A 26,679-nucleotide genomic window follows, 5' to 3' on the forward strand; every position below is an offset into this window, starting at 1 on the left:
ACCAAGACCAACATGATTAAGAAGCGGGAGACCGAGAAAGGGTAATCCAGCGGCTGCCTTGACAGTTGCCCTAGCAGGCAACCCCAGACCGCTGGTAAAGTTTACGATGCCATTTGGAAGGCATTGCGCTGCAGCGAGCCACTGCCAGGAAACTGGGACTCGGCAAGAGAAGCAGCAGAGCCTGTGCAGGGAGAGGGTGGCTGGGCATTTGTCTAAAGTTCAAGTGTGTTGGTTAAAAGTTGAAACAGAGGCAGGAGAACCCATTATTTGTTATGGACATACCAAAGACGCAGAGGGTAAACCGGTACACACAATAAGTAAACCAGAACCCTACAGGACGAGCGAGGAGTGGGCAAAATCCCCTTGGCCTCCCCTACTGGACAGCCCGAGACACAGTGATGAATCCTACAGTTATAGGCACAAAGGTGAGGGCCCTAGTAGAAACAGGCAAGATGGTGAACATGAGGAACAGATAGGCCCATGAGAAAAGAAAGGCCATACGAAGAACCGTTGTGATCAGTCCTGATGGGATAAATATTACCACATGGAATGTACGGGGTCTGAATAACTATGTTAAAAGACAGAGAGTGTATGCATGGCTAAACAGAATGAAAGTGAAAGTGGCACTGCTACAAGAGACACACCTGACAAAAGAAACACAGTCCAGGATAGCATGGAAGTGTGGGGGTAAAGTATATGTATCAACCTACTCTACCTATGCCAGAAGGGGGCTGACGTGGATAGCCCCTAACATCCCCTTACAGCTTACAACTGTGGAACAAGACAAGGAAGGATGGCTTGTAATAGTACATGGATTAGTAGAGAACAGAGAGGAGTGCGTGGTGAACACGTATGCACCGAACCATGATGCCACAGGGTTTTTCGGAACGCTTGCTCCCCAACTCTCCCCATACAGAGGAGCGGCATACATCTGGGGAGGGGACTTAAATTCACACTTAATCCACTGTCAGGCAGGCCAGACACCAAATTCAGGAAGCCAGCTCCGCCGGTAAAAGCCCTAACGATACTTCAAAGCCAGCTGGGTTTGGCGGACACCTGGAGAGAAAACCACAATGAAACCCGTAGTTACTCCCATTATAGCGCCCCACACGGTACGCACACACAAATAGATTATGTTTTCACTGGGACGGAAACCCTAAGCGAGTTCTCAGACATAGAATTTAATGCAAGGACCCTTTCTGACCATGCCCCGCTAGTGACAACATGGAGGTACACAACCATGGGGACTCCTATGCCAAACTAGCGACTGAGAACGGAAGCGTTATTGGAAAGCGAATTCCAAGACACATGCAGGAGGCCATAGAAGAATACTTCCAACTCAACACAGGCATGTAGATAAGGGGGGAACTCTGTGGGATGCCTTTAAATTAGTTGTCAGGGGTGCAGCGATTGGGAAAATGGGGTGCCTCAAGAGTAGCATGCCAAGGGAGCTATCTACCATAGAAATGGACATAGCGCAGGCCAAACGGGAAGCTTGACTATCTGGGGTGGAATCGGCTGCATTAATAGCACTAAGGTTACAATGCACTGCCCTTTGGGAAAAATTGGGGAAACTAGATTATGGGAAATACATGCAGAAACTGCATACTGACTGCGATAAGCCAGGCAGGCTCCTCGCTTGGCTAACCAGGCAAGAGGTGCAACAGGACCCGATCAATGCAATACGAAACAAGGAGGGGGAAATCGTTAGAACCCAGAAGGATATAAATCGGGTATTCTTGCACTTCTGTGAGGAACTGTACTCTCCGAGCCACGGCACGGAATCCGCAGAAATACAGGATGCCATATCCCAAATTGAATTACCAAAACTAACCGAAGAACAGGTAGCAGTTCTAGACGCCCCACTAACAATAGAGGAACTGGAAACAGTAATCGCAAACCTCCCAGCGGCCAAGACCCCTGGTCTGGACGGACTACCGGGATAGTTTTATAAGAAATATAAAGCAATAATACCACCCAAACTGCTTGAGGCCTACGAAGAAGCATATACACCGGCCAAACTACCGGACAGTATGCGAGAGTCACTAATAATACCCATTCTGAAATCGGGGAATCCACCCCTTGACTGTGGATCATAAAGACCACTCTCTATGATCAATCAGGATAGTAATATCCTCACGGCAACCCTAGTCAAAAGGTTAAAACAGGTCATACATACCTTGGTGCACCCAGACCAGACGGGATACGTCCCGGGGTGTAACACTACGTGTAATCTGAGAACATTACACCACATCATAGACCAAACCAACCATAGGCAAGAGGAAAGTGTGGTTGCTTCCCTAGACGTGGTCAAAGCCTTTGACTCTGTGAGCTGGGTACAGGTTTCCTGCGGTGGATCAAGTTGATATCTATGAAACCCGTGGCTAGGGTGAAAACGGGCAGACACATCTCAGTAGATTTGGAAATGCAAAGAAGGACGAAGCAGGGTTGCCCACTGTCACCAATGCTCTACATCCTCGCCCTGGAAGCACTGGCATTCTTCCTCAGGAGGGAATACGGCAGTGCAGGAATAAGCATACACACCACCGCTCACCTAATTTCGTTATATGCTGTGCTCCTGTATGTCAATAACCTAGAAGATAACCTGCCACATTTACTGGATGTCATAACAGAATTTGCTAAGCTATCGGGCACATGCATCAACAGGGATAAATCCTCCTTGTTCCCCTTGGTGGCACTCAAAGAACGAAACATCGACCACCTGCCTAATCTGGGCTTGAAATGGGCGGCAACCTCCTTCCACTACTTTGGATAGATACACACCATGACCCGGCAGAGTCACACTGACGTAACACACTAGTGGCACTTGGGAACGCCACAAAGTCCATGGCGTTCTGGAAGACACTGCCTATGCGGATGCCGGGCGGGCGGCCCTGTTGAAAATGATAGTGCACCCCCGCCTCCTGTACCACTTCACCAACATACCCTACAACATACCTGGCCTGTTCTTTAGGCAACTGAACACAATAATAAGAGAATTTCTGTAGGGTGGGCGCAGCAACAGATTAGCAACAGGCACACTACAGAGAGATTATGAGCTGGGCGGGATTAAACTACCACACTTTGAGCTGTATTACCTGGCAGGGCAGATGCAGTTTGTAGCTGGGAGACGAACCTTCTCTAGACAAACTACTCCTGCAACCCACACTACAACGCTGCTATCTGAAGGAGATTATATGGATGAAGAAGCCTCTACACCAGAAACTCCCCTTACTCGTCACGCTGGGCCTAACCCTATGGCGAAGAGCATGGAAGATCGTGAAATGCCCTGACCCCTTCTCAGTACATGTCCCTCCAGCAGGACTGATTGATACACTACCAAGCGCTCAACGCATATCGTAGACACTGGGTAGCCAAGGGAATAGCCCAAGTAGGAGAGCCATGGAAGATGGGGCAGTGGGTGGAGTTCCAAAGACTAATGGATGAGAACAATATACACATATGCCAATTCATACTACACAAAAGCATGGTGAAGACCATGAATGACAAATGGCCAGGTCTTAATACCGGAGAAGGAATGAGTGAAGTACTGGAAGCATGGTAGGATGTGGCGGAAGGAGGGCACACAGTGTCTAGACTGTACGAATTGCTCCTTAGTAACCAAAACAACACAGAACTGCCTGCACGCGTGAACTGGGAATTGGAACTTCAAAAAAGTTACACAGACACAGAATAGGAAAGTGCCTTGATGTATATTAAGAAAGTCTCCAGAAATGCGAGATTCAAACTAACGCAACTATATGTCACGCAGAGAGCATATCTCACTTCGAGCAGAATATCAAAAATGGGGAACAAGGCAAAACAGACCTGCCCCCGATGTGCAATGGAAGACGCACATATGCTGCACATGTTCTGGGCCTGCCTAGTGATAGCGAAATTCTGGGAACATATCAAAACAAAAGCTGCTGCATGGGGAATTCACATGCATGCTTGGACGCCGGAATCCTACTTGCTGGGACTGTGCCCAAGAAGCAATAGACAGAGAGCGCATCTGGCTAAAATGAAGGATTTAATATGCATCCTAGAGAAACGCCAAATAGCGATAGCCTGGAAATCCAGAACAGGCGCGCTAATCGTGGCATGGTGGGCAGCCTTGAAGCTATGGTCACTGGCTGAGTCGACAGAATGGACTAGGGCATTACAAAGGGGAGCCCACGAAAGTAGTGACACGATAGCTGCATACACACTGGTGCAGGAAATGCTTGCACCCCAGACCGAGAACATCCTGGAGTGCCCCAGCGAATGAGGAAACTGCAGTCACGCACCTGGACAGAGAGCGGATGCTCAACAGTAACTGCGACCCATTAACAATTGGAAGCTGGCAGACTGAGTTTGTATCCCCCCCACTCCCAAGGGAACACACCCAGCAACTCACATGCAACAATGGGAAAAAGGACACATAGTAAGACCGGAACAGCGGCAAGAGAAAAAATGCTGTATGGTACTCCCGCCACTGTGTTGTATTGTATGTAAGGTTGGATGGTTGTTTGTTGGTTAATGTTTTGTGCATAAAAACCAATGAAAAAGATTTTTAAAAAATAGATAACCAGGGGTAACAAGGCTAGAACGATATGTGTGCACCAATTTCCCATATTAAAGAAGTACAAGTAAGATGACCGGCCCAAAGTGAGTAAGTCTGTTTACTATTTCTATGGCAAGCAGGATTACGAGGAAGGGATCAGAGAGAGAGGGCAGACAGGTACGTTGGGGGACAGGTTTTTCGTGGTGATTGAGGAGAGGGGGATTAAAGTGTCTGGGTCACTAGCTGAGTGAAAAAATGGCGAACCCGCAGGAGAGAGTCAAGTGGCCAAGATGGAATGTGGGTATTTACTATCAGATATTGCCAGGGTTCCTGGCCACATTATTGGCTGGTGACTCTCCTGCATGTACTCATAAACAGATGGTGCACCTGAAATATACCTTTCATGTCTTACTTGGTACTGTCTCTTCCGGTGCTCTTATAGGAAAACCAACTGACCCTTCTCCTTCTATGGTCCATTCTGTCACCAATGTGATCTCTGCTCTGGTGTTTGGGCACAGATTCTCCAGTGAAGATAAAGACTTGCATCAGCTTGTAGAAGCAAATGATTTCCTTACGATCTTTCTAGGCACCATGTGGGCACGGGTAAGTTTTAAAGCAACATTTTATTATATGTAACAAAGTAATCATATGAAACAATGTTCATGTGCTGCTAAAGTGAAAAAAGTGGAGGAGCGGAGGGGAAACAGGTAAGAAAGGAGGAGGGTAGGTAAGGCGGAAGGAAAAGAGAGAAGGGTTGGCAGGGGAGTGAAAGAGGAAAGGATGATAATTTAAAGGAAAGGAGAGAGGAAATTTGAAGAGAGGACAATAACAGAGTGACACCTGGACTACTAATTCACACATAGAAGAATAAAGGAGGAATTCATCTTTGGTATGTTTACAATGTACAATTATCATGATTCCAGAAATCTGCAGAAGTGACCTGTGTAGTTTCACAACAATTCCATCAGTGCACACATACATGTATGCATACACTGTTGCCTGTTGTATGCACTACTCAGTAATTATTGGCAAGGGTTATAGTTTAGGTGTTCGTGGCCAGAACACCTCTTAGATATCTTGTGCAAAAGGCAAAGCAGAGCATGATTTACTTGGTCTAAATTCATTTATTTACATACAGGAAGCATGCAACATATTGAAGAACAAGTCCATATTAATCTATCAGGGCATGTATCTGGAACCTAACAAAGTCTTTGTGAATGCAAGGTCAAATAGACTAGTAGCTCCAAGTCAACAAAGCCCCTAACCTTGCCTCTGCTGGAAAATGCTCTCTTAGCAAGTCTCTGCAGAAGGACCATTGCCACCCGGAAATCATCAGCACGTTTGTAATGCAAGTATGCACAACTGGCAGGGCTCAGCCAGGGAGAAGGTCCAACAGAGGAACAGAAGAAGGATGATGCCATGTTGCAAGGGAATGCACCCTTCTGGCAATATCCCTTACATATGACGCAGTCAGGAAGTGTGACTTCACGAAATGTAGTAACACAGGGCATTAAAAGCCATCCATAGTCATGAACACATACCCTTATTTCAGGTATTTTTCATCAGCACAAACCCATGCGAACCAAAAAAGTCTACATTTTCTGTCCTTTTAACTGTATTGTTAACTTCAGTGATACCTGTGGGATGAGAGCATCTGCTGACACCAATCCTCTGCCAGCCTCCGTGAACCGCCATTCATCCTTCTCCACTGCTACTCTTACATCGGTCCGGGTGAATCTCAGTCACCAGCCTCAGTGTTGTAAAGGCGGAGTAGGTGAGTCGCACGTCTCTGTCTCAATCTCAGTCACCAGCCTTAGTGTTGAAAAGGCAGAGTAGGCAGGTCGCATGTCTCAATCTCAGTCACCAGCCTCAGTGTCTCACAACACACTGGTTGGACTCCTCTGTTTGCACCTACAAGTTACATGCACAGCCCCTTCCCTAACCTTAAGATGCCCCTGTCTTTAATATCTGAGGACAGTGAGCTTTTTTACATGCTTGATTCTTTTAACCCACCATTCCCGGACACACAGTTGCTGTTCTTGGTCAGTGTCTGTCAGGTTTGATAGGGTTGATAATAGCTAAATAGGTTCGAAGGACAATGAATGTTTCATAATTTAGAGCTTTGAATGAGATGTGAATATGAATTATTATCATACTGGAATGATGAGGTTTTTAAATGCCTTTTTGATTTGTAAAGTTTAACTAATGCACATCAGAGTGAGGGCTCCCCAAGCCAACATGGAGGAGGTGGAGCTGATCACTGATTGGAGGCTTCATGAACTTCTGAACTCTCTCAGGATTCTAAACTGTTTTTCATTGTTCACCTTCAAGCAGGAAGGTCCTGTTTTAGTGATTCCCCAGGTTTAAGGCCCATTTGCAAAATTACATGTGGAGAAACCATTGGTTTACCAATTCCTGTGTGTACAGATCTTCGTGGGACAAGCTCAGCTGACAAGTGGTGGGAGCGCAGCGTTTAAAGTTTAAGAAGAGTTAATTCAACTTTCAAGTTTGTTAATTTTAGGTATTTAGTTAGTTAGGTAATTAGTTAACTTCAGCAAGAGACTTTGAGACTGATCAAGTGCTGAAAAGGAACTCTATGAATGTATCAGTACTTATGATGCAGCATTTCTCTTCAAAGAAATGACAGCGCAGTTGTAATTGATTAGTGCTGGCAATATTGACATTGCAATGTTACACGCACATGCGCGAAAGAGAGTAACGTTGTGTGGAGATCTCCATTCTTAACTGCGCAACTGTGACTGTTTAGTGCTGGTTGCCATAATCCATAATTGTTACGATGCTACTCGCTCATGCGCAAAGGAGAGTAGCGTCTTGTAGAGGTCTTCATTCTTAACTGCGCAGCTGTGACTGTGTAGTGTTGTTGCAGTTACTCTTATGAGGTTTCGTACATGCGCGAAGGAGAGTAGCGTTGTGTAGAAGACTCCGCGTCACGCGTCTGATCTTTGTTCTAAAGGTATTTATGATCAGAGCGTGTTTGCGTTTGAGCATATCTGTTCGAACAGTGAATGTTTTCTAGAAAGCACATCTGGAAGACTTTGATTAAAGAAAAAGTGCGCATGAGTGTTGTTGTTTCTCATGATTGGAGAGAGGAACGGGAATCACGCCTGTGCACTAGAATGTGAGATCGTTTTTTTTTTCATCAGTTCTATGTTTGAAGATTGAAGGAGACTTCGACTGTATTCTCATGCACATAAACCATTTTTAGCAGTTTTGTTTTTGTGCTAATTATGACAGCCGTCCATCCAGAAGGAGAACTGAAGTTATAAACTTTTGGTGTTGGTTTGACTACAGATTAATCTATGAACCATATAATCCATGAAAGCACCAACTCAAGCAGAGTGATATTGTAAGATTGTGAACTCTAATTAAGAGACCAAGGATCTTATTATTTTCAAACAAAAAGAGTGTTACAAAACCAATTATTCTTATAAGGAAACGAAGAATTCAGAACTCTTCAACCTCCAAGTCAGTGATGGAGGTTTGGCAGGTATGGGTTATGTTAGGTTGCAAGATATGAGAAGTTAAATGTTGGAATCTTGAATATCGGGTAATTCTTATTTTTTCCTCTACAGATTGATGCTGTCCAGGAGTAGAAGTCTGTCGCTTTTTATTTTATCCACCTCCCCTTTTCCCTTGGCAGTGCTAGTTCTTCAACTGGGTCTCAAATCAGTTGTTGGTCCAGCGTTCTTGAGGGATCTGTGGGGCTCAGCATCTCCTGTGGACCAGGAAGGCAGGACCGGACAGTGTCTCTGCAATTCTCTTCCAATCTGTTTGCGAATGCAGAGCTCCTCAGAAAGCACTGAACACTCCCCAAGTCTGCTCGGGTTCCTCCTCTGTGCTCTCATTGATACTTTCTGCATTTATTTACATTGACACCTAGACGCTGTGAAGTGTGTCCTGTCCTCTATGCAGCTGACAAATGTACATGAATGTAAACATAAACATATATGGCCAGGTTCTCAAAAGTTTTTTGGCACAAGTCGCAAGATGCACTAGCGCACCTCCTCACTTGCACCAAAAAAGGTGCAGCCAACCCTCAAAGGGCATAGGAATGACCGCTTCTTTGATGTGCTCATTCAGATGTCCTTGTCCCCCCTTTGCGTATTTGCGCATTGAAAAGTGCGTTGCACATTACAAAGCACACAAACGGGAAATGCTTTTAAATGTGCAAAAAACCCCTGCGCCTTTTGGCAACAGGTGCATGGAGCAGTGCAAAGCGTGGCAGGGTCATATATGACCCTGTTATGATTTGTCTTTAAAATGTGTCAGCTAACCGTGGCTGTCATGCTAGCATTTCCATCCCGCAAACAGGGCTGGAAATCCTTTGTATTCCCTATGGCATTTCACCAAGTCGAGCCCTTTAACAGCCTGCCTCTGAAATGCGATCCCCGCAACCACATGGTTGCGGGAAGCCTATTATGCTCCCAACACTAATGTATGCAAGAAGGCTGGACAGCGCATCTGAACAAGGTGACCTGATCATTTCAGCAATGAGCACAAATGAAATGAGCACATTCTCTGCACTCTTTTCATGAGAATCTTGCATGCAGTCTTCAGATACACCCAAATGTGATTATCAACTTAATTTAAAATTATTTAGCATCTTCTAGATAACAAAGCGAATCATAACCAATACCTCTTTCATGTCTATTGGCTGCTTATCAAATAATGGACAGTTCATTTCTGCAGCACTATAACTCTGTGAGGAACAGCCAACAACATACACTTTTCTTTCAAATGCAACTCCTTCCACAAAATCCTACTGTTAAAAATGGATTCAGGTTTCCATTAGATTCCTTCCTCCCACAGATTCCCATCTTAAATACAAATGTCTTCCAGAGCCTTGTTCACTAGGAGAGGAATTCGCTGACGGGCCCATTGGTCAGCACTCACCCTCTAGAACTTGTAAGACAAGATAGCTGCACCATTTGAGGACAGGGGGTGCAGGATTCACTTACTCCGACACAACACAATAACGAGGACTCAGTAGTTTGGCAAAGGGAAGTCTGTTTAATGATACATACATCAAACAGGGAAACAAATGGGAATCAGCTGTAGTGCGATCACCGGTCTCGCTCTGACTTCCACGAACTTTGGAATAACAGCAATTCTTATCACCAAAAATCGTCATCACTGACGTCTAATTTCTATAAAAAATCATCATGCAATATAATTGTTTAGGAAAGGTAACTTAAGTATAGGTGCTATATCTGTATACAGAAATAAAGCATGTGGATTGGATAACTCTTATCGGGTGGGCGTCTACGCCCATCCCTCTATATCACACGTGATAGACGTCACTACAACTACGACGTCCTATTGGTTACAATATCTATAGGACTCCAGATAACTTTGTCCATTGTGATTGGGCAGGTTCCACCCCTAGACATAAATTTCCACTTTTAATTAGCAGCATGCAGAATAGACACCCAGGTTCCTAGTGCCCAAAGATTCACCCTTCCTCCTTTCCATCAATCAGTGTTTTAGGGCTCTGTGTCAATTAGTTGGCTGGGTATGGCCTCGGAACTGTAGTCTCTTATCAGGAAAAGGTATGGCATCCTTGGGTTCTTATTGAGGTAGATATACGGTTGGCGCTTGCCGCTCTATCTTCAACTAAGCATTGCAAGCAGTATCGATTTCTTAGCATCTTGCATTTCAAGCCTATTTACACACGTTTAACGGGGCGGTTGCTTCCATCTTGTCTTGCAACACTGTTTCCTCACATTGTAACATTGTCTCCTCTCTGTGCCTATTCCATTCAATTTCGTAGTTACTCGCACTGGCGTGGTATCTTCGATAGCTGCTTTTGTTCATTCACGGATCTGTTCAGGCCCTTGTGTCATTTCCACTGGCCTTCCATTAAGGCTTTTGGGATCTCTTCGTGGACCGTGTGTAGGTACTCCTCATTTCGTATCAGAGGCTGGTATGGCTGTCTAATAGGGTACCATGCTACCCAGGGTTGTCTGGTTATGGGTGCTCCAACCGGTATGGATCTTCTGATGTATACTGGGCAGAGTCCCAGTGCAGCTCTTTATAGGTTCATTTGCTCTTCTTACGTCACGTGCCTTGGCGAGTTCCTTCCTGGTAGCTCGCAATGAGCGGCAGGGGTGCAGGTCATGTCTGGGGCCTCCTTTACAGCCTGCTGTCTTGGGAAAAATGTTTCAACCAGTATGGGGTACCATGTGGTTCTGCGTCATCCCTGCCTGACTCTAATGCTCACCGGTGACTCCGTACGGGACTTCATGGAGCAAGATATATGGAGCCATTGATGCAACTTACCCTCGGTTCATTTTTCCTGCTGGCTCAGTACGGTGCTCAGCAACACCAATGGCATTTTTCAAAACGTAAATGCTTCATGGCAGGTCCAAGGTGAGCTTCAAGCCTTGTAGGGACTGCTCAAGGCAGATGTCCGATATTGACACCTCACATGGTCTGTCTTTACTGACTATGGGAGGAACAAAATACCAAAGTCTACAGCTTGTGACAATCCACGCAAAGAAAGAACCTCAGGAGTATAATGGCAAACTGTACGCCCTTCCTGGGCGGGAAATCCACTCACTACAAATCTCTTGTTGCTTCGAAGCCGTCTTCCAAAAAGGTCTAGTTTTTAGAGGAGAAGGGGGTGGGTTTTGCTCAAGGAATGACACGCATTGAGATTCCAGCTCACACAAAGTGGACCCGAAGGAGAAGAAGAAGAAGCATCGCAAGAGGTCTCCTTCTCCCAGCACATGACCTGAAGGCCATTCTTTTACCTTATTGTCCAAGAAGAAGAGCTATCACCTTGTTTCAAGGGCGATGAAGAGTCTTCAGGGAAATCCCCACTGTTGAAGGTACCAGCCCCTAGTTACGCTTTTCACACAGAGCAGCAGGAGGAATTCAGGCAACATATTCTAGATGTCTCTGCAAAGGCCCTGGCACTGGCATCAACGGTTTTAGCACTGGTGGCAGGGCAAGGGCGCAACATCTTTGGACAAGCTGGCAGAGGCATCTCTTCAGACAGTGACTGCATACCTGTTTGTTCATTTCCAGTGCTGTCAGTCAAGACTGCTTCCCACCAACACTGAGTGGCTCCATTTTTGAGCATTGTAGCCCCAGTCTCGGTCACGTGGTTGGAAGGGGCTTAACACTGGCTGTGGAGGATTCCGGAATGCAGGCAGCAGAGGCAGCAGCATAATCCTGTATCTCATGGCTCTCTCCTTTTCTTGATTATATCAGGTTATGAACTAAAAAAAAAGATTGACACTGCTGAAAACCCTATCCCTAAGAAACCTAAACCAGCTTCAGAGATGAGTGAGGTTTCAAATACACAAGATATGTATTCCTTGCTTCTGAAAATGGCTCAAGATCTCAGAAATGTGGCACAGGATGTTGGGGATGTTAAATCCTCCATGGAGGATATTTCCCTGAAGGTCTCCCGTTGGACAGCCGCGTTTCTGCTTTTGAAAGTGGTTCAACATCGATTTCTACAGAGATTGCAGGAAGTTTCAGGGCTTACAACAGCTTGAAAGATGATTTGCAGAAAGGGAGAGAGAAGAGCTTGGAATTGGATTTAAAGATCAGAAGCAATAACCTGCGGCTGATAGGAAAAGAAGAAAACACCAATGAAGAATTGTTACATATGGTGATGGATATTCTGAGAACATGCTTCAGCTGTGATCAAATTTCTCAAGGTGTTATTGATAATGTATACAGAGTTGGCAGGAAGACATGTCCAAAGGCTAGACACATTCTCATCTCGCTTATGAATACAAGGACTAAAGAGGACATCCTGAGAGTTGCAAGAAAGAAAGGAAATGCTAACTACAAAGGTAAACAGATTTTCGTTTATCCTCACTACCCTAAGGAATCACTGGCTATCAGAAAGTCCTTTAAAGAAGCCAAAGACCTAGCCAGACTTGTGGGTGTGAAAGCGTTTCTTAATAGAGCCAATCTGCAGACTCTGTCCCTTCCTGGCGATGAGTGAGAAAAGCACCTTGGATCCTAAGGAAGCTGTAAACTGGATGGAGCCCTTGAAAATTGAGGGTAACTGAGAATGTATTTGATTAACTTTCTCCCCACGTCTGTTTTGAATTTTTGGCATGATTTTATGAAGGTTTTTTTCATAACTCTGATATATTTTTGTTTGTTTTGCTTTAACATGATGGAAAATGGCGCTGGTGCATGTTTCAGTTAAACAATCTTATTTTTCAAAGATCGCTGATTTTGATTCTAACATCGCAATGAAGAAGACAGAGTTTGGAAAAAATGACCCTGCAACGTGCCCTAAGCATGGGTCAGCTGACTCATGGAGGTCCATTTGTCCTTTCACCTACGCGAGCTCTGGGTACAGTTATTGGCTGCGCATTGCAAGAATACGTGACGATTGATTTCCGGAAAGGGAGACACTGACATTGCACTCAGACTTTGGGCTTCAAGATCAGACACAACAGATCACGTCTGAGGTAAATGTATCGCACTTTAAGGATGTCATCAGGTACTCGCTTATCGGACCAGTTTTTTTACGACCGAGGGATTCAAAGCCTGCATTTGTGTGACTGCTGTGTTACGTTTAGGATCATTATGATACTGGCTACCCTTTATCCATATTGTGATAGATGTTGCAAAGTTCTGAACGACATAACCTATTCTAATTCTGATTCTGAAACCTGGATGACTATCTATAGATACATGAAGTGGATTAAGCATATTGTGGGCATTTTCGTGGCCTTACCTCAAGTTATTAATATTATATACAGTATATACTAAAGTTAATTTGTGCTAACCACCTAAGTTCTTTTATTAGGGCTTTTGGATGACTTAAAATATGTCGCAAACCTGTTCTATTACTATTCGCAATTGTTTTTTAAGGTGGCAATGAGATGAATGATCTAAAACAGATCTCTATGTACACTATGAGCAATGCATTTATATCGGTCTTGAAATTTTGCCACGAAACTTGTATAGCCTAATTATGGATTCTGTGTTATGTTTGTTCTATTAATACTATGAATAGGAGGGTGTACATTGACTTTATCATTTGTTATTTCATAGACAGTAATTGCACATATTATCGTATGAGTCTGGTATTTAGGATTCGTGATATCAGCTATGACTTGCATGCAGGGAAATGAATATCAGATACAAGATTGGGATCTATTCAAGGCTGGTTTGGAGATATGAGATACAACAAGAGTTGGTATGATGTCAAGCTATGCCTTAATTGGTTGAGTTTTCTGAAGGAGTAATGCTTACCTTAGAATATATTAGGAGTAACCAAGTAGACGGTCATTCGTAAACAAATATATGGATGAAGACGGGCAATCACTTTATAACTGCGATACTCTTACCTTCATCTTAAATGATAGACAGGGTATCTGTGATTTGGTTGCATAAGTTGCGGTTGAGTGTCTCATCATTTTTATTCATGAGTGGAGATTATGTAAATGGCTCAGGTTTAACAACAATCTATATAAACTAATGTATTCTGAAATTATGCTACCTGGGAGTTAGATAGACCGTTAGGGGCTTGTGCAGGTTGACTTCAAAGAATGACAAAACCAAACGGGCTTGATGAGGAAAGGGACAAGTGCTTAATTAGCTATAAATTCTGTCGAGGTCATCGGAAGTATCAGGGTGCGGATTAGAATGTATATAAAGAGTACCGGAACAAATGAGTGATTGAAATAAGTGCAGACCAAGAGAATTGGCTTTGGGAATTGATAAAGCTCTAAAGGAAACAGCGATGGAGTTTGAGAGAAGAGATAACTCTTGTTATGGACAATATGATCTAGCGCAATCAGGGAATTTTGCTGATATTACAAACATAGGCAGAATGGATCTAGTTGGGGGGACCTAATATCTACCATAAAATGAATAAATTATAGAACTGATAATGTAATTTGAGCAGTAAACTAGACTCAAGGCTGTTGGTGAATTCAAAATTCCCAAAGGAGGAAGAGAAGAAAAACATTTGCAGGATTTCACTTTACTAATGATACCATGTGATGCTGAGTCTGGCAGTTGATGGGTGAATTGCATGTGGGGAGTGGGTTAGAGATGGGGTTTTCAGAAATTAAATTGTGTGTATATAGTTAGTTTGAGTTCATTTAGGAGAGGTAGCCAGGGCACTAGGAAGCTTGGAATGTTTTATTCAACTTATTACATTAAACTGTGGTTAGCGTACTGCTTCTGTTTCAGAGGGGGTGGGATTGGGTACCTTGTTGTGTGTTTAAATATATTACTGAATTTAGTACATTTGAATGATCTAAACTCTGTTGTGCAGTTGGAAATGAGTAGAGTGGGGAAGATGGTTGAAGATTTGCGTGTGGTAACTTGGAATGTAAATGGCTTGAATAATGTGAATAAGAGAGTGAAAAGAAATTATGGACTATTTGAATGACTTAAAAGGTCATGTGTGTTTCATTCAAGAAACGCATCTTGAGAGAAACTGAGGAAGGGCTGGGTAGAGAAAGTTTATGGCTCCTCATTCAATTCAAAGTCTAGAGGGGTAGCAATTCTGATTAGGAAGAACATTCCTGTTAAGGTACTAAAAGACATTTCAGACAGAGAAGGACGGATAATTGCATGTTAGTGTATATTCAGGGTCAAGTTGTGTCCCTTTGTAATATTTATGTGCCATCTGTAGATGACGGGTCTTTTTTCAGGAAATTGGCACAGACATTACAAGATTTGGGTTCTAGGGATATTATCCTAGGTGGTGATTTCAATATTGTGTTAGACAAAAATATGGACAGAAGTAAGCCAACAGCTAGTAGGCATAATGATAGGCAATATTTGGCCTTGAATAATTTACTTTTTTAGCACAATTTAAAAGATTGTTGGAGGTTGGAGCACCCTTCAAGTCGGGGGCACACTCAGTTTATTCAAGACTTGATATGTTTTGACAGCTGGGAAAATGACAGAGAACTAAGGCACAATCGGAATTGGTAACATTCTATTGGCTGACCATGCTCATGTACTTATGCACTTGCGCTTGGAATTTGCGCTGCACAAACAATATTTGTGGAGGATGGATACCTCGATCCTACAAAATGATGTGGTGGAGAGAATAGTAAATTTGTGCCTGAAAACCACCTGGGGGGATTTGAGTCCTGGTATTGTGTGGGAAGCTTTTAAGTGTACCATGTGTGGACATCTAATTGGTGCGACTAGCGGACAAAGAAAACATTACGACAACAAAGAAGCACAACTGGAGGGGAAGATAGGTGAATTATCACAAAGAGTCATGGCTAATCCAACAAGTGTAGACTCAATATCTGAGCTTAAGAAAATGAAGAAAGATTTGAAAAAACTGATAGATGAAAGTACAGAGCGGAAAAACTTGTACCGAAAATGTGCATATTGCGAGAAGGGGGAAAAATGCGACAGATGGTTAGCTTATAGATTACCGAAGAGGCAGGCTGAGCGGTCCATTACATCAATCCGAGACAAGAATGATAAAATGACCTATCATCCGAAAAGAATTAACAACATCTTTTGGGATTACTACGTGGAATTATACCAAAATGAATTAGGCATAACGGGCAAAGAGAATAACTTCCTGGAAAAAACAACATTTTTAGAGATTACAGAGTGTAATTCACAACTATTGGAAGAAGATATTACGAATGATGAAATAAAATGGGCAATTAGTAGACTGAACGCAGGGAAATCCCCTGGCCAAGATGGATTACCTGTAGAATTTTATAGCTTATTACCGAATTCCGCCCTAAACCTGTTGAAGGACATGTATTCTGCGTCATTGGCGAATGGCTTGCTACCAGCTACTACGATACATGCGATGATCTCTGTCTTTCCAAAAAAAGGGAAGGATGATACCCTCCCCACAAGATATAGGCCAATAAGCCTTATTAATACAGACAACAAGATCTTGGCTAAAGTTTTGGCATTAATATTGGAAATTCTACTTCCATCATTAATTTACAGAAACCAATCGGGTTTTGTGAAGGGGAGAAAAGCCTCGAGTAACATCAGGAGGCTATTCCATACAATCTCCAGGGCAAATGACCAGCAGGAAGACATTGCTGTTCTATCCCTCGACGCCAGGAAGGATTTTGACAGGGTAAACTCGGATTTTCCCTTCTCGGTACTCGATGGGATGGGATTTGGGGGAAAATTTGTGTCATGGATTAAATTACTTTATAATGAACTGACAGCTGAAGTTAATACCAATGGAATACGTTCCAACACCTTCACTCTTAAAAGAGGAACTTGGCAAGGATGCCCTTTGTCGCCCTTATTATTTGTTATTGCAATAGAACCATTCGCCGCGGCCATCAGGGAAGACTTTAGGAAAATGGGATTTTCGTGCTGGGGATTACAGCAAAATCTATGGTCATTTGCTGATGATATGCTTTTAGTCCTCAGGGACATGCGGCAGTCGATACCGTCACTTATGGACATGTTGCCAGAATTTCATTTGTGTTCTGGTTACAAAATAAATTGGACAAAGTCTGAGGTCCTCCTGCTGGTGCATAATTGTATAATTGTGATACAATGTTTGTGACGGAGTTAGGATTTAGATTGTGCACTGACAGATTGTTATATTTGGGAATTTGGTTGACACCCAAGATGACAGACATGGTACATGACAACTAGAAAGTAGTTTGTTGTAAATTCAGGGATGATCTGGAAAGATGGAGTCTGTTGAATCTGTCACTTTAGGGCAAAGTGAATGCATTGAAAATGTTTTCTGCCCCGAAGATTAACTATGTCCTGAGTATGATTCCTCTGACCATAACTTCTACATATTGCAACGATTTGGACAGACTAATTCAAGCATTCCTTTAGGATAAAAAACCCTGAAGGTTAAAACTATGGAAGTTGCAATTACCACTGCCAAAAGGTGGGTTAGGGGTACCTAATTTCAGAGCCTATTACCTGGCATATATTTCTAATTGTATTGTTCCCTTCCTAGAAGCTTCACATCATGGTTGGGTGTTGACAGAAACTAGTTACAATGGCCCTCTGTCACCGGGAGCGATCTTGGCCTCAAACTCGAGGCGAAGTTGTGAGAAAGATCCATTGATTGCATGTCTGAGAAGCTCTTGGAAAAAGCGTTTGATTTACGGGGAGTGGACACGTTTACAGAACCTGGGGCGTCAGTGTGGATGAACCCATCTATTAAAATAGAGGGCAGAGTGGTTTTCTGGGCTGAATAGTTTCTAGGTGGTGTTCAGTGGATAGCTGATCAATTTAAGGATGGGGTCTGGATGACAGCGAGAGAAGTACAGATGCGTTATAACATTATGAATTTCAAAGTTTCAGACTACAGAAAGCTCAGGAGTGCGATTGGAGATATTGATTTGGAGAAAAGGCTTAACCTAGATTTGTTTACAAGGAAGGCAGTGAGGGGGGAAGGTGGGTTAGCCAGCCGTGTTTACAATATGATTGTGTCTGAGTACAAAGGTAATGACTCATTAAGAGAAGAATGGAGTAGTAGAATTGGTTCGGATATCTCGGTGGAGTTGTGGATGCGAATGTGTGTGAATGTCCGGCTCTGCTCTTTAGGATTTAGAGAGATCACGACAGATTAAGATCCTAAATCGGGTCTATTGGACACCCAAAAGACTGTGGGTGCGTGGTATGTTGGAGAATTCAGACTGTTGGTCATGTACACATGAATCAGGTACCCTGGAACACATGTTGTGGGACTGCAGGAAGGTGAGAGTGTTTTGGAGGGAGATAGGTGCAGTTTGTGAAAAGGTGATTGAGGGAATGCCTGTTCTGGACTTCAAAACAATGGTGTTGGGGAGCGATGAAACATTGGAGGATCTTACTCAATGTCAGAAAAAGTGGTTGTTTAGAGGAGCCATGATTGGAAAGAAAGTAATTTTGAGCAATTGGAAGTCTGCTTTGAACTTGAAAAGTGAGGCTTGGACAACCGACATGCATGCACTAGCAGAAATGGAGAAAGTACTGTACAGGGGGGGGGGATTATTTGAAAAGATCTGGGGAACATTTCTTTCACTGTACTAAACTATGCATTATAAGGAAGTGGATCTGAAGGGGTGGGTGTTTGGGTGGTGTGATTAGGGAGGTGGGGTGGATTCAATTATAAGATGATGCAGACATTGTATCCTTCCCTGTAAATAGCTGTATTGTTTATTTGATTCGTATGCTATTATTCTGTCCATTTGGTAGCATAACTACGATTTATTCTGTATTTTGTTAACTTGTAAATAAAAGTTCAAAAAACACTGGCTGTGGACCCAGTCCTTGCCAAAAGCATTGTCTAGCTCTTGCTGATCCAGGTTTCCTGTCTACATACCCCAATCCCGAAAATATGGTGATTCAGGCCTCAATAATCGTCTCGAATTCGTCCACATTTTCCGTCCTTGCCCCAGATGGAGAGAGCACAAGTTGTATGCTTTTATCCAAAAGGTGTTTGCTTATGGCAGCCTAGCCTTCTCAGTGTTGAATGCCACCTCCCCCTTAGCTAAAAACACACTTTTCTTTTGCAATGTAATCTCTGAGGCAGCAAAGAGTCTCCTTTTTCCCATGATAAAAAAAGGTTTCACTTCTCCTGTTAATGAGAAAGATAAGGCACAGGTCCTCCTGTTAGGGCTTGACATGGCAGACTGTGCAGATAGACCTATGGATACAAGCTCTGTCAACCACAGACATTCATGGATGTGACCATCTTGTATTGCCCCTGACACTAAGGATAAACTCCCTTATGGTTATGCCCTTCGATGATGAAAAGCCCTTCAAAGCCACTGCAAAATCCATACAGTTGCTCGTCCAACAGCCTGCCTCTGCTCCCTCCAGGGGTGAACTATTTTTTGTGATTTCGGACTCGCATAGCATGCAAGACCAGCATCGTTTCCCCTACCAAACAAGGAACAGAGCAGCAAAGTGGGGTGATGTTGCCTCTGCCTCCTTCCCTGCTATGACCCATGTCCAAAACCCCTCTGAATCAGACTTTTCCCCTCCCTCTCCATTGGGGAGGAGTCTGTCCTTGCACACCAGGGTGGGGGCACTCGGCACTTCCGACGTCTGGCTTTTGCAGGGTATCTCACATGAATCTTGCCTCCCATTCTTTCAATGCCCTCACGTCTGTCCCCATTCTCACACACTCTCCCTCAAGATGCCCTACTGCTTGAAGAAGTGTATGAAAAAGCTGGTGTGTTCAACAAAGCCTGGAAAGCGGTTGGAACTCCCTTTGCCTTCTTCTGACAAAGGACTTTGCACTTGGAGCTGAGGCTTCTGAACTTGTACCTGTGCAAGGGCAATTTCAAAATGGTCACCTTGGCCAAGATTGTCCTGCCCCTCGAGTCGCCAGACTGACTGGTGTCACTGGATATTCAGGACCCCAACTTCCACATGCTGATTCATACCAAGCACAGGAAGTACCTGAGATTTGTGGTTGGGAACACCTCCAGTTAAATGTCTTGCCCTATGGACTGTCCTCTGCTGGGAGAGTCACCACCAAGCTGTTAGCCCATCCCTTGTTAGAAATGGCTTGGAAGGTTAACAGAAATAGGAAGTGTGCAATTAACCTGACCCATAGTTGAATAATAATAATAATTTCCTCAGTATACAACTTATTTACTTCTAATCTCTGAGTCTGTCCGATGTTCATCCCTTTTGCTACGTGCACTTCGCACTGGCAATGTGAAAGAACATACATAAGCTTGTCTATTGTTAAAGGTTCTAGATTCATTGGAAGTCATCACACATATCATATATTCTGATGCATACCATGCAGTAACCTCTGCACAAGTGTTAGCTTGGTAACATTTGAATCCCAACTCAGATAATAGACTGATGCAAGATGGGGCACTGCAGCATCTCGTTTGAGCTTAAGGGTGGGTTTTTAAGACTGTTTTGCTAGAGTGCAGATAAACAAAGTGTAAACCGCCCTTTTCAGTTGAGTAACGTGTGGTAAAAACGTGTTCTCAGATATGCCAATCCAAGTCTCGAAATCCTTTTGCATTAACAGGAAACATATTTTCAGATTTGTAAAATGCCTATGAACCCTTACATATGATGCACAATTCCTCAATCCAGGTCGGTTGTTCATGTATCTGTGTAGGTGACATTTCCAACAAAGCAGCGAATTGAGATTGTCCATCTATATTTGCACGTGGTGTTTGGTATTTATGTTTTGCTATCTGACAGTACAGACATGTCAGGGCAATAACAACAACCACTGTCCACTACGCACTTTATATCATGCACTAAGCACTTTGACTATTCAGTCATTTTGTATGCACTGTGCGCTTTACTCGAATTTGCACAAATCTATTGCCTCTACATATCATACAAATGCCATATCATATCATACATATTTGGGTAATCAGAACAAGCACTGTGAACTACGCACTTTACTCCACGCACTATGCACTTTGACTATCCACTCATTCTGTATTCTGCATGTACTGTGCACTTTATTTGAATTTGTACATGACAAGCGTGGAAGGAGCTGATTCTGGAGTTCTAATTTCAATGATGGACTTAATGTGTTTGCACAATGTATTTCACTTCTGAATATGAAGTAATTTGGAATCTGTTCTTACCACCACAGCTAATGTCTGGCATTGAAGATCTATTATTTGATCGCCTGGTTGTCTTTGTGCAAGACCAATAGGCATTATGCATTATATATTTTATTCTTTGCATCACGCACTTTTGTCTATCTTGCCATAATGTAATTTGAATGCACTATGCGCTTTATTTGTATCTGCACATGTACTTTAATTCTGGATGCGTTTACCAATTACTAATTCGAATACCAGACCAAATGTTTTGGCATTTTGCATTACACTTCTGAATATTAAGTAATTTGGTTTCTGCTTTTGCATCTGCAGTTAATGTTCGACATTAATGATCTGTTATTTGATTCCATGGTTGTCTGTGTGAGATAACAATGGGCACCATGCATTATGCACTTTATTTCATGCACTAGGCACTTTTGACCATCTTGCCATAACGAGAGTTGAATTCTTTGTGCATCCAGTCCGGATTTAAACCAGTACTGTAGCTTGTTTTGGAATTTCGTAATAACTTAAGTGGTACAGGTGCTTTTTCACTGGTTTTACACTAGTTCTATACTGCCTTCACACCTTAAGCATAGTTTGGAGTGAATGACATATTGGTTCAAACATGTCTAAAAATGTTTAAAATGGCCGACTGTATTTGCTAAGGCTTCGTCTTCATTACTTTAGCCACACTGTAGCTATAGAAATGATGAAAGGACTGCCTGCAATGAACCATAGAGAACATGAACTGTCCTCCTTAAAACACGATCAGAGCAATGATTGAATTGTATATGAACAAGTGGCCAGCAGGCTATGAAACGTGAAATACTGTGTTTCCTTTTTACCGTGTGATCAAAAATAAACTGGAATTGATCCTTTACACCTTTCTTGGCTGACGGAATTTATTCTGGGCACTTTTGTGGGACCCCAGCGACTGCAACCTCACAACATGATTAAATGCACCTTTTCTTCTTTTTAGTATGTATATACGTATGTATATATATATTACAGGATCTGCGCTAGCGACCCTGTAGTTATGGTTAAGCTGCTCATCTCATCGGAAGAGCAGTTTTTGGGTGACATATCTTTGGCGCTGTTTGACAAATCCTCACAAACTTTGCAAAACTCTGAATAATTTTGCGAAGTTTCATGCGATTTCATGAAGAAGGGAGTGCGGAGAGGTATACTGGGTCATCTCAAAACGTTTGAAATCCGGATAAACTTGAATGGAAATATATTTTGCTTGTGGCCACAGCCCAAACCACTGGTCCGATTTGCACCAAACTTGCGTGAGGATCGGCAGAGGCCTGGTCCTGAAAGCGTAATATTGCAACTTTTCTGGTAAACCGTCGTGTAGATTTTTAAAAAATGCCCCAAAGGTAGGTAAAGAAATGGGTGATATCTCTGTTTGGTCCAATGGACTCACTTCCTGGTTCTGTGTCCGCGGATGCCTCTGGACTAATCAGAGAGCTGGTCAACATTCACAGATCGTGTACGCGGCCGTTGATTGGTCAATTGGGAAACATGAGATGCATCAAAACATTTGAAACAGACACCATGTTGTATTTGCGAACTGCGCCCGTAGTCCACGAAGATTGTGGTAAAAACATATTCAGAAAACACAACATTACACTTGGCAAACAAATTAAACAATAGTAGCTTCCCCAATTACAAGTCAAAGGGTACTTGGGCCCCAACAAAATCCCTGCTGCGAGAACGGATGACTGAACCATAGGGCAAGGTTTACTGTGTTTATTATCAAACTAAGTGACAGGGATCTCACTAGATAGGCATAGCATTTCACAGGTTCTCATTCTCCAAACGTGTGTTGCACCGTTTTAACCATAAATGATGTCACAAAAGCAAGTTACACCATCCACAATCTATCAGAGATGGGGATTGGTCAGTTTAGGAAAACTACATATATAATACAAAGGGGTTAGTTTGGTTATTGGATCGCCATATCTGGTGGCTCCTCCTAGGACCACCTCTAAATGTAACAAATACAAAGTTGCAGGTTAAAAGGGAAATAGCTAAGGATTGGACAGAACATGTCTTCCCAGCCTTGGGACATTGGACAGCTACCAGGCTGAGTGGAATCACTCAAGGTAACAATCACGAAGGTGCTGTATGTTCCCATCATGTTGCCATCTCTGATCGCCTAAGCCGTGAGAGCATACATCCAGCTTTGCACCTGTGTAGCAATTGTATCTTTCCACCTCTGGTTTGATGGGAAAAGATTTCCTCCATCTGCCTCGAATGAATAGGCACTGTCCTAGTCTTCCAGGTCATGTGTGTGTGGACCACGAAATGGAGCTCTCCGGCTTGTAATTATGAAGATTTTAAGCTGTATTCCTTGCAGGTGTCTTATCGCCTTGGTAAATTGGAGACTTTCCATCTCTGCTCGTCCTTGGCTAGGATGTGCACTGTTTCTGTGCAGGAAGCTTTGTCTGGCTGCCTTCTACGGGACCAAGCTGCCAACTTCCTCATGTATTCGAAGTCTGTCTTGTCTTTCCCATTCACTTCAGTGCACCTATGGCTTCCATCTTTGTTCTTATGGCTGCCCATGTTAGTCGCAGTTAAGCATGTGCAAGCTGAGTGTATGAATTCTTGGTGTTTTGCTGTTTCTGCGTAGCTTAAGATTTACTGGTGTAAGTGTATCATTCCTCTAACTACCATGAGTCATAAGCATTTGTTTTGTGCCTATCTGCAATAAAGTAAATGTGTTGGTGTAGCTTTGTGCATGGATGCCTATATACTTCATGTCTAAATGCATCTAGGTCCTGATGTCAATAGTGATGTCATCCGCTTTCAAAATTCTAGTCAGTCAACTTGTTCGATCGATGACAACTCTATCTCCTCCATATTGTCAATCGGGTACGGTTGAATGGCTGTCTGAGAATGTAACGTTTCTCACATCTGCGATACATTGACGATGGTGATGAATTGCCCAAGTGTAATGTGCATCTCTTGTTTCTCTGCCTTCGGGCTGCAAGCCAAGTGGGGTCATGTAAGTGACTTCAATCCAGCAGTCCAACTAAATCAATGTTTAGTATGGGATGCCCAATGGAAGCCCTTATTTATATATTTTTATGTCAAACTTCTTTAAATCTGGATGATGAACCCTTATATAACGCCCCTCTCTTTGAATCTCCCCTACCTCACTGAGCCAAGAAGTAGGTTTGTTTTGCAAATTAAAAGGTTTATTTGAAGAATTGAACAATATATATCACACTTTTATGAATAGAATAATATCTGAATAGCACACTTATGAATATGACAATTATCAACAATGGGTAATATTACAATCTCAACAATCTCTTTAATCAGTAAGGAGTAGGAATAGGAAGGATAAGGTAGCAGATAATATGTTATATGGTTCAAGGAAAGGCAATAATAGGAAAGAATGCAACACAGAAATAAACTTGATATGATTTCCATCAAAAGATAATATTATCACTTTTTCCCTTGTGACTACTCACACCACCCAGTATGCAATATGAAGAGGTTGAAATGAGGGCACACAGGTTTCAGGAATGCAATCAATAATGCAGTTCACTCCCAGTTCCCCCAGCAAGCTTAGAGAAAACAGGTATGATTTTTAAACAGGCAAAATACTTTTGAATGTGATTGCAATGAATGTGAAAACTATGGTAAAATGATTTTAATTCACTAAAGGAGATTCAGGATAAGTGTGAGTTACTTTGGATTGGTTCAGGTCACCACTAGCAATGATTCATGATGATTATCAGATTGAAAACGAATCCTAGCAATTGCAAACAAGAAACAGCTATTTTGGCATGTGTTGAAATGGAGTTAAATGTCAATTTGCAGCAATTTATCTGCGTCCGTGAAAAATGATTACGGAAAAACTATAATGAATTGGATTGTCGTTTTGGGTTTGTTGGAAAGCTTAGGATCTTAGCTTCAAAATGACAGTTCAATTTTGGTTCAAAAGTTGCAGATGTTTTTGTGAAGGTAGATTTTTCAGAAAAAAGTCAAGATTTCTAATATGACAGATGTGCTTTAAAGATTTGGAACCAATATGGACTTAAACTAAGGGGTATGAAGAAACAAGACACTCAACGGGCAGCCACCAGAACAGCAGCGCCACCGCCCTGATCTCTGTCCGTCAAAACACTTTCCCTCTTCAGAAAATATCAGCACAAAGACGATTATTGCTACAATTATCAAGAATTATGTGGAGGAGAGAAGAATTTAGGATAGACAAAAGAGGTTTTATAATGCAGTTCTGGACAGGTGGAGATGGTTGGAATAAGATTACTTTAAACTAAGAGATGACTATGCACAGTTCTAGACTAGATACTCACTCCTAGGCTTTAGAATGGAATGGGCCTCGTCAAAGATCTGGTCAAGGGGCCACCGGACAGGTCTCAGGCACTCTGGGTTCTGTTCTCAGCACTGCACAGCAGTCTGGGTGGCCTCTTGGACTGATTCTGGCGGGTTCTGGATACAGCTCTGCTTTCTGGGTCTGGACCTTGGTTCTAGCACAGGGTTCTTGGCTAGAACAGCAAAACAGCTCAGCCCGGCTGTTGAAGGTGAGAGCCCCTGGGAGTTTAGGGGTTAGAATCTGGTGGCTAGATTCTGCAGGCCTGCTGAGAAGGGTTCAGCTTGTAAATTAGGCCTCTCTGCTTCAAAGTTCTAGAGTTTGGTTCTAGAGTCTGGTCTCTGGAGCTATCTGGAGTCTTCCTGCATTGTGCTTTGCCAAGAATAGTTGAGCAGTGGAAAAGACTGTGTCCTATCTGTCCTACCAGTCCTTATTTAATAATAATACATAATAAATGTATTGTGAATTAGTTCAAATTTGAACTTTACACAAAATATACAAGTACAAAGTACAAAAGTACATAAAACTTAACACAAACATAACAATCAATACATTAAATGAAAATTATGTAAGGATTATGTAAAATTGAATACAATTATACATATATATATATATATATATATATATATAGTCAGACATAATACAGTACAGTGCAAAAATGTAATACAGAGATAAAGTGTAAAATACTCCGTACATGTCCTATTCAACTCCATACACAAAGAGCCTAGCACAGAAGAATGCTTGCTGCCAAGTACCAGATATCAAAGGTAATGATCCGGCCTCAGACTACAACCTTCAAATATCAAGCATAGGGGCTAAGTCCTAAGTACCTAAGGAGCCCCGCACATTTCCATTAAAGCCAGCTGGATGGGTAATAAACTTTTAACTTTAACCCAAACACTATATAGTGCCAGTTGAGTCTTAATTGAGACCGAGTTTAGAAAGTAATCCCACAAGGACTCACCCTTAATAGTCTCATAGTTGTTTACCAGCTTCTCCAACAAGCACATATCCAACGGACCCAAATGAGGGCACATAGTCAGGACATGCCTAGTGGTTTCTAAATGTTCTCCCTTTGCACAAATACGACAACACCTGTCCTTAGGTAGAATGCCCAGCCGTGGCCCAGTGACTGCTAGCACCGGTAACTGGTTCGTCTGCAGCCTTAACATGAATTGACGTACCTCCGGATCTGGGCATAATAACAGGTATTGTTGGGGCTTTCTATATCGATGGATTACATGAGATACGGCTTCGTACCCCTTCAAAGTTGACAAATGGGTGTA

General features: G+C 42.8%; 1 protein-coding gene across 1 annotated transcript in view; it reads left to right on the plus strand.

Moving 5' to 3' along the window:
* LOC138491959 (cytochrome P450 2J6-like) overlaps window positions 1-26,679 on the plus strand; it is a 207,434-nt gene that overhangs the window by 89,965 nt on the left and 90,790 nt on the right. Inside the window, exon 4 of the mRNA XM_069618846.1 lies at window positions 4,986-5,146. Coding sequence (XP_069474947.1) covers window positions 4,986-5,146 — 161 coding nt within the window. The remainder of the gene's footprint in view (window positions 1-4,985; window positions 5,147-26,679) is intronic.

The sequence above is a fragment of the Ambystoma mexicanum genome, chromosome 10 (genome assembly GCF_040938575.1).
Source record: "Ambystoma mexicanum isolate Mex_15411 chromosome 10, UKY_AmexF1_1, whole genome shotgun sequence".
In the NCBI taxonomy this organism is placed as follows: Eukaryota; Metazoa; Chordata; class Amphibia; order Caudata; family Ambystomatidae; genus Ambystoma; species Ambystoma mexicanum.